Genomic DNA, 12,815 nt, shown 5'->3' on the forward strand with positions numbered 1-12,815 from the left:
CATGAGGAATTTATAAGTTATATTCCTCAAGAATCAATGGGTAAACACTGTGTATCATTCATTTATTTTACATTTTAAGTTAAAAAAAAGATGTTGCAATTAAAGATTCTAGCTTTAAGCTAATTTAAGGACGTTTCATATGTTTTATTGGGAATTAGAAAAAATATATATTATATTTGTTTCAAAATATATCTAATGAATGACTATCTTTGTAAGTAATTGATAATGGATAAGTCTCTTTCACATTTGATGAATATCTGAGATATGCATTAGAAGTGTATTTTTCATATTGGACACAGAGAGAATAAATCAAATTCAGCCAAGGCTATGCATGTCTGTAGACTTTAAAGATGAATGAATGAGATGTAGTTATACTTAAAGCTTAAATCCACTAGAGGGTAGACCGTTTTCTTTGCCAACCCTTCAGGATTGTCGGTGTATAGTACTGTACATCTTTCCTCAGGTGCACTGGGCTGCTGTATGCGTTATACTGTTGGATATGTATTGAAAGGTGTTTGGTTTTTTAGCATTATGTTGGGCAGATGGGTTACGGTTTGAATTCTAATAAAACAGCAAAAATACAGTACCCAGACAATTGTACATTTTAAATCAACAATAAATGATTATAATACATTGACATTTTACATTGAATTGTTTTTGTATATAGATGACCTAAAAGTTAGTAATGTATATCATTGGTCTCTACCCCATGAGATTTTTTTTGTGTGTGTTTTCCTCTGGCTTTTTAGAAGAAAGATACAAAATAGCATTCCATAACTAGAGGCTAGAATAGCAAAGATCTGTCGTGGAAATTCTACACAGTGACACTCAAAGTCAATCTTAAATGAATCATCCTTTATTATTAGTGCTCGGGAGAGATTTCAACAAACTCAATGCACCAAGTACACATGTTGATCAGGAGCTCTATCGGGGCTCTATCCCGTTAGTTCTCTTATAGACTTCAGATAAGTTATATTTGCTTGATTTAGCTTATTCAGAATTCTTAATTAATTCATCATTAGCGTTTGCTTCATTCATGTGACCAACCAATACTGGTTCATGCATGTGACAGACTAATACCTCACGAGGCTTCTTCTCTCTGAGCTGAAACTGAGATATTTCTCATTCCTAAAACAAAGGTCTGGGCAAACTGCCAAATTGCAGATACTGAAAGTGAGGATTCGTTCAATAAGTCACTTTCATGAACACAGAAATTGGTTATTAGAAAAGCACAAACATTACATTTTCCTCACAGATCTCCAACAGCTACAGTGAACTTCCCAGGAGAGCTGAGATAAGCTGAATACAGTATGAGCATGCTGAAGGTGATGCATTTGGCCTCATTGAAGTTATCAGGAAGCTTTTGAGACAGAAAAGCCAGCACAAAGCACAAGAAAGACAGTAGTCCTACACTGGGGGGAAAAAGTATTTGATCCCCTGCTGATTTTGTACGTTTGCCCACTGATAAAGAAAGGATCAGTCTATAATTTTAATGGTAGGTTTATTTGAACAGTGAAAGACAATAACAATAAAAATATCCAGAAAAACGCATGTCAAAAATGTTATAAATTGATTTGCATTTTAATGAGGGAAATAAGTATTTGACCCCCTCTCAATCAGAAAGATTTCTGGCTCCCAGGTGTCTTTTATACAGGTAACGAGCTGAGATTAGGAGCACACTCTTAACCTGTTGGGGCTACAGGTTAGCAATGAACCCCGAGCCGGGATTGCTAACAAGGCTGGAAATTCAAAACATCAAAAATCTAATAATTTCAATTTCTCAAACAATCAACTATTTTACACAATTTAAATGATAAACATCTCCTTAATCTAACCACATTGTTCGATTTTCAAAGAGGCTTTACGGCAAAAGCATAAAGTTAGATTATGTTAGGACAGTACATAGCCACAAAAGTACAAACATCCATTTTCAATTCAAGGTCAGGCGTCACCAAAAGCAGAAACCAGCTTGAATTATGCACTAACTTTTGTCAATCTCCATCAGATGACACTCCTAGGACATTATGTTATACAATACATGCATTTTTTGTTCCATCAAGTTCATATTTATATCCAAAAACAGCATTTTACAGTAGCGTGAAATTCAGATTTTTTTCTCAGATCAGCTCTATGCAAGATCTCACCTTGTGGGGTTGCAATGATCATGAGAACGGTGAGGAATCAGCCCAGAACTACACGGGAGGATCTTGTCAATGATCTCAAGGCAGCTGGGACCATTGTCACCAAGAAAACAATTGGTAACACACTACGCCGTGAAGGACTGAAATCCTGCAGCGCCCGCAAGGTCCCCCTGCTCAAGAATACATATACATGCCCGTCTGAAGTTTGCAAATGAACATCTGAATGATTCAGAGGACAACTGGTGAAAGTGTTGTGGTTAGATGAGACCAAAATGGAGCTCTTTGGCATCAACTCAACTCGCCGTGTTTGGAGGAGGAGGAATGCTGCCTATGACCCCAAGAACACCATCTCCACCGTCAAACATGGAGGTGGAAACATTATGCTTTGGGGGTGTTTTTCTGCTAAGGGGACAGGACAACTTCACCGCATCATTTGATGGGGCCATGTACTGTCAAATCTTGGGTGAGAACCTCCTTCCCTCAGCCAGGGCATTGAAAATGGGTCGTGGATGGGTATTCCAGCATGACAATGACCCAAAACACACGGCCAAGGCAACAAAGGAGTAGCTCAAGAAGAAGCACATTAAGGTCCTGGAGTGGCCTAGCCAGTCTCCAGACCTTAATCCCATAGAAAATCTGTGGAGGGAGCTGAAGGTTCGAGTTGCCAAACGTCAGCCTCGAAACCTTAATGACTTGGAGAAGATCTGTAAAGAGGAGTGGGACAATATCCCTCCTGAGATGTGTGCAAACCTGGTGGCCAACTACAAGAAACGTCTGACCTCTGTGATTGCCAACAAGGATTTTGCCACCAAGTACTAAGTCATGTTTTGCAGAGGGGTCAAATACTTACTTCCTTCATTAAAATGGAAATCATTTTATAACATTTTTGACATGCGTTTTTCTGGATTTTTTTGTTGTTATTCTGTCTCTCACTGTTCAAATATACCTACCATTAAAATTATAGACTGATCATTTCTTTGTAAGTGGGCAAACGTACAAAATCAGCAGGGGATCAAATACTTTTTTCCCTCACTGTATATATCCCAACACAGCCCAGAAACCAATAGCTGAACCCACATCACACTCTAGAATTATCTTTTCCTGATAGGTTTTCATGTTCTTGTAGGGGAAAGGAGGCGAGACTGTTAACCAAAGAACACAGATCAGGACCTGTATGAGAGTGAAAGCCAGAACACTGAGCCTCTGCTGTGTCATGACATTACTGGCTGGAAGTGTAGCCCTGAAGGCCGTCAACACCACTATTGTTTCCCCCAGAACACAAGAGATGCAGAGGACGAAGGTGATCCCAAACGCTGTGTGACGCAGCATACAGGACCATTCAGAGGGCCGGCCAATGAAAGTAAGGGAACACAGAAAACACAGAGTCAAGGAGAAGAGAAGCAGGAAGCTCAGCTCAGAGTTGTTGACCCTGACGATGGGGGACTCTCTGAATTGGAATAAAATTGTTGCTATCATAATAGTTAAGCAAACCAATCAAATAAACCAAAAACAAAATGACCCTCATGACCTTAGAGTAGGACAGGAATTCAATCTATCCCCTCTCCCATTGGATCAGTACTGGACTGGGCACTTCATGCACTCGGCTGAATCTGTTTGGAGAAAAAGCCCACAAAAAAGCACAACATTAATGATTCAGGAAAACAAACAGACTCACATAAGGGTCCAAGGAGAGTGTGTGTATTCATGTTCACTCATGTGCATATCAATCAGCAATGCTTGTGCGCTGTAGTGTGTGTGTTACTTGACTTGTCTCGATACTTTACATACCAACAGGGGCTGAGTGACTGAGGTTCAGTGTAATTGTTGTGTTATTGAATATCATGCAGGATAGCATACTGACTCCCCAGCCAGAGATATGAGACAATATGACAATGTACCGTCTCACTACGTCCTCCCCAGATAATGCTAACATCGTTCATATTGAACTGGTGGTCTTCAGGCAAAGAAGTTTCATAGAAACCAACAGTGGCCACTTCCATGGTCCCGATGTGGCACTATGTAAGTGTATAAGTTCATATCTGGCTGGGGAATCTCCATTGCTGTAAAAAAAAAAAAAGCCTCTCTTCCCCTTTCCCATTGTGAAATTGACAGTATGTAGGTAGTGCAAATGATAAAGAGGAAAATGTTAAAGAGAGAAAAGTATTTTTTTTATGTAGCTTTTGCATTCATCGTTCTGTTACTGTATTATCAGACTACAGTTAAATCATTTATTTTACTTTAAATGATTTGCAATAGACAAAGGTCACATTTATAGAGCGGTATATAGGAAATAATCCTCAGATGTACAGTAGATTAAAAAATCACTCATAATATCGAAAACAATAAAACCCATATTTAAAAAAAAACAAAAACAATTTTCTAGTCAACTGAAACAGGATACTCACTTCTTACACCTTGGTAGATCTGGTAAACTCTGGAAGTTGGGTACCCTGCTGTCGTACTCCGTCTGGAAGGTGAAGATGCCTCCGATGACGAGTTCCCCGTCCTTGGCCAGGTCTGGCAGCTCTGCCCTGCCCTGTAGCCTGAGCACAGGCTCTCCCTCACCCATCACCACCAGCAGCACCAACAGGACCAGCTCCAGCAGTGGAATGGCTCTTGGCTCCGTAGTGCAGTCTAGAGCAGGCTGGCTCTGTGGCTCTTACCCCTCACAGCTCCTCTCTTTATACTCTCTGAACCATGTGTCTGTCTCAGAGCCTTACCACAGAGGCCCTGTCTGTCAGTGCTCCCGCCCCTGCTCCTGTCCCCATCCACATCCTGCCCACACACCCCTCAACCTGGCATGTAGGAGGTGTGACACGTCTCTGAGGTATCGAGAGCATTGCATAGGGGTCTTAAGAGAGCATAGGAGAGCCAGCCAGCACCGGGCTACCCAAGTCCTCACAGTGAGGACGCATGTGCCATGCATGATTTAGGCTGTAGGTCTCTCTAACTACTGTACCGTAGGTAGTGTCCTAGTGTCCACAGTCTAATGGAACACTGGCAAAATGTGGCACATACATATCCGGGCACGTGGCTGCTATTTGATGGGCTCCAAAGCTCTGTTACAGCCATTCAAAATCACAGATTGAAAAGTGTGTGGCGGCTGCAGTCTGTGAGATGTACAGAAAAGAAATCAGGGATTAATGCAATCAACCTTTACTTGCCGAACCATTTTCAAAAAAACAACAACATGAAACTGGACTCAATGAGTCCAGTTCCCCTTTCTTCATCAGCTGGGGCTGTTGAGGTTTTCAGTCTGCAAGGTTAACTATCCTTTTAGAAGAGCTTTCTCTGTAACCAGAGAGGATGAGGCACCGCCGTAGACTCTCATAGACACCTGTCCAATTCCAATTATCCAGTAAGTCCCTTTGTATTACAATGGTTGGGATAAAGTGACAGGCTGATATCTGGGTGCATGGTTCATTTGATAGTATAGTGTATTTTTTGTAGAATGATTGCTAAAGAGTAGGCTTAAAGAGATTTGGTCAAATAGATTGCCCTGCTCTGGTTTGGGCCTCTTTGTATGTAAGGAGAGAGCAGCATTTTGTTGTGTTTATCTACAAAGCCCTCATGCAAAAAAAAACGTCCTATGTATCTGTTATCATTAATTCAATTTAGACTTACAAATGAACAAACCTGGTCTCAGGCTTCGATTTACACTGGAGGAGGCCCCTTCGGTCTCCACAGAGTTTGGTTTTTGCATCTTTTATGTGGAACAACTTACAGAGCTCTGTGAAATTAAATGTTCTGATCCCCCGTGGTCAGTACAGAGAAATGATCAGAGACCTCTACGCTAATAAATATGTCTGCTTTTCTTAATGTGTTTGTAATTTTGTATATTCTATGTTGTATGTGTTTGATATATTTATGCAGGGCTCATCTGTAAAAGAGAGCCTAGTCTTAGTATGACTTGGGTATCGAGTCTTCTTGGGTATGACGTTACAATCTTGGCACACCAACGTAAATGATTATCATTGCCCCCAACCAAATGAATTAGGACTTTTTCAATGTATTTCATTTTTTCAAATTCTTGATCCTGTGCAGTTTTAAATCAAATGTAAACACCAAATGATTTTTTATCAATTTCAATTTACTTTAGAAGAAATAGCGAATCATGCAAAGGTGGTCACTAATTGACAGAATCTGTATGTTACAGTATACTGTGTCCTTGGATGGGAAGTTGCTACTGTTGTTGTTGTGTTAGAGGATGAGCTGGGGGCCTTGAGGTGTTTCCTCCCCTGGGACTGTGCTCTGTGGCATTAGCAGCAGCTCCTCTGTACCTGTAGAGAGACATCCCACTGTGTGTGTGTGTGTGTGTCAAAGGGCCTGCTTGTCTGTACCAGGTGGTTACTTGTTTACCTGTCTGTCTGTCTGTCTGTCTGTCTGTCTGTCTGTCTGTCTGTCTGTCTGTCTGTCTGTCTGTCTGTCTGTCTGTCTGTCTGTCTGTCTGTCTGTCTGTCTGTCTGTCTGTCTGTCTGTCTGTCTGTCTGTCTGTCTGTCTGTCTGTCTGTCTGTCTGTCTGTCTGTCTGCCCTGTGTTTTCGTGCACACAATAACTTATTGAGACAGCCTGTCTATCTTTGACAATGTCCTAATGTTCATGTTTCAATATCTACTATTTGACAAAAGGTTTTTGTTGATTGTGATTTATTTAAATACACACAACACTAAAAGCACTAAACACTAAACAGCTAGTGACTAATATTCTTTTAACAAGGTTCAAACTTGCAGCAGTTGTTGTCCTCACAGTTTACTACAGAACATTTGACAAACAGTATATCAGTTAGTAGGCCCCAACATTTTCTAAAATATGTTAATGACTTATATCATTGGATGTCTTCCCCATCATATGTTTCTTGGTGTTTTGCTCTGGCCTCAGCAATATAATGAAACATTTAGGAGCAAATATACAGAGAAGTAAACCAAAACTGGAGGCCAGAATAGCAAAGATCTCCACGGCTACAGTGAACTTCCCAGGAGAGCTGACATAAGCTGGGATAAAGGTGATCCAGACAGCACAGAATATGAGCATGCTGAAGGTGATGAATTTTGCCTCATTGAAGTTATCAGGCAGCTTCCGAGCCAGAAAAGCCAGCACAAAGCACAAGAGAGCCAGGAGTCCTATATAGCCCAACACAGCCCAGAAACCAATAGCTGAACCCACATCACACTCTAGAATTATCTTTTCCTGATAGGTTTTCATGTTCTTGTAGGGGAAAGGAGGCGAGACTGTTAACCAAAGAACACAGATCAGGACCTGTATGAGAGTGAAAGCCAAAACACTGAGTCTCTGCTGTGGAGGACCAAACCATTTCATGACATTACTGGCTGGAAGCGTAGCCCTGAAGGCCATCAACACCACTATTGTTTTCCCCAGAACACAAGAGATGCAGAGGACGAAGGTGATCCCAAACGCTGTGTGGCGCAGCATACAGGACCACTCAGAGGGCCGGCCAATGAAGGTAAGAGAACACAGAAAACACAGAGTCAAGGAGAAGAGCAGCAGGAAGCTCAGCTCAGAGTTGTTGGCCCTGACGATGGGAGTCTCTCTGTAACAGTAGAAAATGAATGATGTCATCACGGTAAGAAACACCCCTAGCAATGAAAACAAGGCCAGCAGTGTCCCCATGATTTCCTCATAAGATAAGAATTCAACTTCTTTCGGAAGGCAGGAATCTCTGTACTTGTTGGACCAGTATTCCAGCTCGCACCTCATACAGTCGATGGAATCTGAAGTTAGATGATAAAAAAAACAATAGTCAGACTTTACTTTTACAATCGTAAAGCACTTACATACTAAGATTGATGTCTGAAATATGACATCATTTAAAATGTTTTTTTTTTTTTTAGCGTGCCTCTGGGACCTGTGTCTATTTCTGAGTGACTGTTTTTCAGTGAGCCGTCATGCTGTGTGTTTACGCATCACCTGTAGCGTTGCTGATCTCTCCCTCTGAACATGGGACACAGTCATAACAGCATACAGGCTTTCCTTTCTGTACAGCCTTACGAGTACCTGGGGGACAACTCTCACTGCACACTGACACGGGTATCTTTAGGGGACAGAGAGCATACACGGTTTACTGTAAATGTTACATGTTTTACTCCAGCAGGGTCTGTTACAGTTTTCACTGCACACTGACACAGGCACCTGATACACAGAAAACAGCAAAAACAACCACAACAATTCAATCAAAAGCAGTGTAATGACAGAATCATGTTAATATACTTGTGTACACTTAGATCCTAAAATGTATTTTGACATACGAAGAATACAGATAGTTTTGTATTCACTGTAGATTATATATATATATATATATATATATATATAGAGAGAGATGTTTGAGTGACTAAGAGCCTCACCATTTTACTACCTCCTCTCCAAACGACACTGACGTTATTCATCATGAACTGGTGGCCTTTTGGCAGTGCGGCATCATAGGTACCGACGGTGACTCCATCCATGGTGCCTGGGTTAGTGGTTTGTAAGTTAACCAGTTCGTATCTAGCCGGTGAGTCTCCATTACTATCGAAAAACACTCTCTCTCCTTCCTCTGTTGTGAAATTCACTTTTTGAAGGTAATACAAAACCTTTTGTGGTTGGGGGGAGAAATTACAAAAATAGTTCAGCTACAATAAAAGTTGAAGAAGAACACATAACCTCACCAGCGTATTTGTTTATGATATGTAATATGTGACAATGAAAACTGGTGAATTCTCAGACTGGTTCCTGCTCACCTGCCATGGCTGGATGTGTGTGGGTTGAGCACAGCTCCCATTAGAGAAGGGGCCCCGGCTCTCCTCACATGTCAACAGGTTGTGGAGGGCATGAGCCACAGCATACACAGACTTATACACATTATTAGTGAATGTGAACTCGGACACATCTGTGAACGTGTTCTGCACGTCTCTTAAACTCTCAGAGCCGTTGCATGGCTTCCTCTTAGGTTCTGTAGTCATATTGAGCGAGCAGTCGAACACAATCTCCCAGAAATCCCTGAGAAACATGCTGTTGGGGAAGTGAGAAGGGTGTACATCCTTTAGATGCTCTCCCAGCCCGGGGATGTGAGCCTTGGTCACCGTGAAGCCTATGGCGCCCAATAGGGCGCTGTATCCCTCGATGGCAGTGAGAGAAGGGTCTGTGATCCAGGCATCACTGCCGATCCACTGCAGTCCTGTGATATTGTGCCTGTAGAGCTCACTCACCAGAACCTTGATCTCCCTGTGGGTCATGAAGGCCATGATGACCTTTGAACTGGACTGTTTAATAGTCTCCACTATCCTGAGAATCTCATGGCGCGGACCTGTCTGCTCAAATGCCTCAGAGTATTCTATACACACTTCTTCCTCCTGTGCAGCTAGCATGAAGGTGGCTAGGCCTCTATTCCCGTAGTCATTATCACTGCTTATAGCCCCCACCCAGCTCCAGCCAAAGTGCTTCACCAGTTGGGCCAAGGCTCTGCTCTGGTAGTAGTCACTGGGGATGGTTCTGAAGAAGGAAGGGAACTCCTTTCTGTTACTCAGACACCCACAGGTGGCGAAGTGGCTGATCTGTTTTGGTGAGGATCACAAAAGACAGTTTGTGACATTAGTGACAAAATATCACATCACTTCTGGCTATCACAGCACTTCTGGCTATCACAGCACTTCTGGCTATCACAGCACTTCTGAATATGACAGCACTTCTGAATATGACAGCACTTCTGAATATGACAGCACTTCTGAATATGACAGCACTTCTGAATATGATATGACAGCACTTCTGAATATGACAGCACTTCTGAATATCACAGCACTTCTGAATATGACAGCACTTCTGAATATCACAGCACTTCTGAATATCACAGCACTTCTGAATATGACAGCGCTTCTGAATATGACAGCAGTCTGAATATGACAGCACTCTGAATATGACAGCACTTCTGAATATGACAGCAGTCTGAATATGACAGCAGTCTGAATATGACAGCGCTTCTGAATATGACAGCAGTCTGAATATGACAGCACTCTGAATATGACAGCACTTCTGAATATGACAGCAGTCTGAATATGACAGCAGTCTGAATATGACAGCAGTCTGAATATGACAGCACTCTGAATATGACATCAGTCTGAATATGACAGCACTTCTGACTATGACAGCAGTCTGAATATGACAGCACTTCTGAATATGACAGCAGTCTGAATATGACAGCAGTCTGAATATGACAGCAGTCTGAATATGACAGCACATCTGAATATGACAGCACTTCTGAATATGACAGAATAGAGCATACTGTAGATACTTGTGCATTTGATTTAAAAGCTACATGAAGTAGTAATTTGTTCAAGATGACATTGTATTTACTAGACAGTTTATGTTGTTCCCTTTATTTTGATGTTGTTTCTTACCACTGGTATTTGAAACCTCCCAACCATCTGTGCCATTCCGATAGTAGGTGTTGATCCAGAATGACCAAGGATGGCCTGGACTGTGTCCGATTCAGTGCAGTTGTTGTCATTGATTATGCTCTTCTGTCCGTTCACCAGAGCCATCGCAGTTCTCAGTATATCCATAGTGCCACAGTGATTGTAGATTTTGTATCCAAGCTTAATGCCTGGAAGAATTTCATAGTTTCTGTTGATCTCCTCAATTGCAAAGATCATTGTTTGAGCAAACTGGAATTCTCTGAAATTATAACTAAAAAAAAATTGTAGTTAGAAATTATTTAGTACACTTTAAACTTCAAATAACAAAAAACAACAACAATGTTTGAAACAAATAAACATGATGAATATACCTACTTTATGCATCTACGAATTTTGGGGATGGTCTGAAATGTGTCTATGACCCCATCTTGTTCGGTGCGGAACGAGAAGATGCCTCCGATGACAAGGTCCCCATCCTTGGCCAGGTCTGGCAGCTCTTCCCTGCTCTGCAGCCTGCACACAGGCTCTCCCTCCCCCATCACCACCAGCAGCACCAACATGACCAGCTCCAGCTGTGGCATGGCTCCTGGCACTGTAGTGCAGACAGGGCTCTTAAACTCTACAGCTCCCGGCCTTAGACCTTATATAGCCCCTGGCCTCCCGCCCCTACAGCAGGGGTAGCTGCTATGGCTCCAGCCCTGGTGTGGCTCCTGGAGGAGGAAGGTCTCAGGAGACCAGGGGACATTCAACCAAACAAGAAATCAAAGACACGTTGAGATTCTGTCTCATTGTGATCAGGACCTTTTTTTTGGTAATCTCTCTGGTTGTTGGGAAGGTTGACGTGGTAATCCCTGGTTGTTGGGAAGGTTGACATGGTACTCTCTCTGGTTGTTGGGAAGGTTGGCATGGTACTTTCTCTGGTTGTTGGGAAGGTTGGCATGGTACTCTTTCTGATTGTTGGAAAGGTTGACATGGTACTCTCTCTGGTTGTTGGGAAGGTTGGCATGGTACTCTCTCTGGTTGTTGGGAAGGTGACATGGTAATCTCTCTGGTTGTTGGGAAGGTGACATGGTAATCTCTCTGGTTGTTGGGAAGGTTGACATGGTACTCTCTCTGGTTGTTGGGAAGGTTGACATGGTAATCCCTGGTTGTTGGGAAGGTTGACATGGTAATCTCTCTGGTTGTTGGGAAGGTTGGCATGGTAATCCCTGGTTGTTGGGAAGGTTGACATGGTAATCTCTCTGGTTGTTGGGAAGGTGACATGGTAATCCCTGGTTGTTGGGAAGGTTGACATGGTACTCTCTCTGGTTGTTGGGAAGGTTGACATGGTAATCCCTGGTTGTTGGGAAAGTTGACATGGTACTCTCTCTGGTTGTTCGGAAGGTTGACATGGTATTCTCTCTGGTTGTTGGGAAGGTGACATGGTACTCTCTCTGGTTGTTGGGAAGGTTGGCATGGTACTCTCTCTGGTTGGCATGGTACTTTCTCTGGTTGTTGGGAAGGTTGGCATGGTACTCTCTCTGGTTGTTGGGAAGGTTGACATGGTAATCCCTGGTTGTTGGGAAAGTTGACATGGTACTCTCTCTGGTTGTTGGGAAGGTTGACATGGTAATCCCTGGTTGTTGGGAAGGTTGGCATGGTACTCTCTCTGGTTGTTGGGAAGGTTGGCATGGTACTCTCTCTGATTGTTGGGAAGGTTGGCATGGTACTCTCTCTGGTTGTTGGGAAGGTTGGCATGGTACTCTGGTTGTTGGGAAGGTTGGCATGGTAGTCTCTCTGGTTGTTGGGAAGGTTGGCATGGTACTCTCTCTGATTGTTGGGAAGGTTGGCATGGTACTCTCTCTGGTTGTTGGGATGGTTGACATGGTAATCTCTCTGGTTGTTGAGAAGGTTGGCATGGTACTCTCTCTGATTGTTGGGAAGGTTGGCATGGTACTCTCTCTGGTTGTTGGGAAGGTGACATGGTAATCTCTCTGGTTGTTGGGAAGGTTGACATGGTAATCCCTGGTTGTTGGGAAGGTTGGCATGGTACTCTGGTTGTTGGGAAGGTTGACATGGTAATCTCTCTGGTTGTTGGGAAGGTTGGCATGGTAATCTCTCTGGTTGTTGGGAAGGTTGGTATGGTACTCTCTGGTTGTTGGGAAGGTTGACATGGTAATCCCTGGTTGTTGGGAAGGTTGACATGGTACTCTCTGGTTGTTGGGAAGGTGACATGGTAATCTCTTTGGTTGTTGGGAAGGTTGGCATGGTACTCTGGTTGTTGGGAAGG

At 42.7% G+C, this 12,815-nt stretch overlaps 1 protein-coding gene across 1 annotated transcript; it reads right to left on the reverse strand.

Annotated features, from left to right (window-relative positions):
* Positions 1-6,936: 6,936 nt before the first annotated feature.
* On the reverse strand, positions 6,937-11,143 carry LOC106613288 (extracellular calcium-sensing receptor). The gene is made up of 7 exons (XM_045687102.1): positions 10,922-11,143; positions 10,529-10,817; positions 9,186-9,688; positions 8,876-9,146; positions 8,501-8,728; positions 8,067-8,190; positions 6,937-7,870 (listed from the first exon to the last, which is right to left on the reverse strand). The coding sequence occupies exons 1-7, from the start codon at positions 11,125-11,127 to the stop codon at positions 6,954-6,956; spliced, it is 2,538 nt and encodes an 845-aa protein (XP_045543058.1). The 5' UTR covers positions 11,128-11,143; the 3' UTR covers positions 6,937-6,953.
* Positions 11,144-12,815: the final 1,672 nt, after the last annotated feature.

This window comes from Salmo salar, chromosome ssa09, assembly GCF_905237065.1.
Source record: "Salmo salar chromosome ssa09, Ssal_v3.1, whole genome shotgun sequence".
In the NCBI taxonomy this organism is placed as follows: domain Eukaryota; kingdom Metazoa; phylum Chordata; class Actinopteri; order Salmoniformes; family Salmonidae; genus Salmo; species Salmo salar.

What these genes read in the sequence shown, in the direction of transcription:
- LOC106613288 (XM_045687102.1), bottom strand. Translation starts at nt 11,127, where the DNA reads ATGCCACAGCTGGAGCTGGTCATGTTGGTGCTGCTGGTGGTGATGGGG. An exon ending in GGAGGTTTCAAATACCAGTG is followed by an intron (nt 9,689 to 10,528) that starts GTAAGAAACAAC and finishes TCACCAAAACAG; the next exon opens with ATCAGCCACTTCGCCACCTG. An exon ending in GGAGAGGAGGTAGTAAAATG is followed by an intron (nt 8,191 to 8,500) that starts GTGAGGCTCTTA and finishes TGTCCCCTAAAG; the next exon opens with ATACCCGTGTCAGTGTGCAG.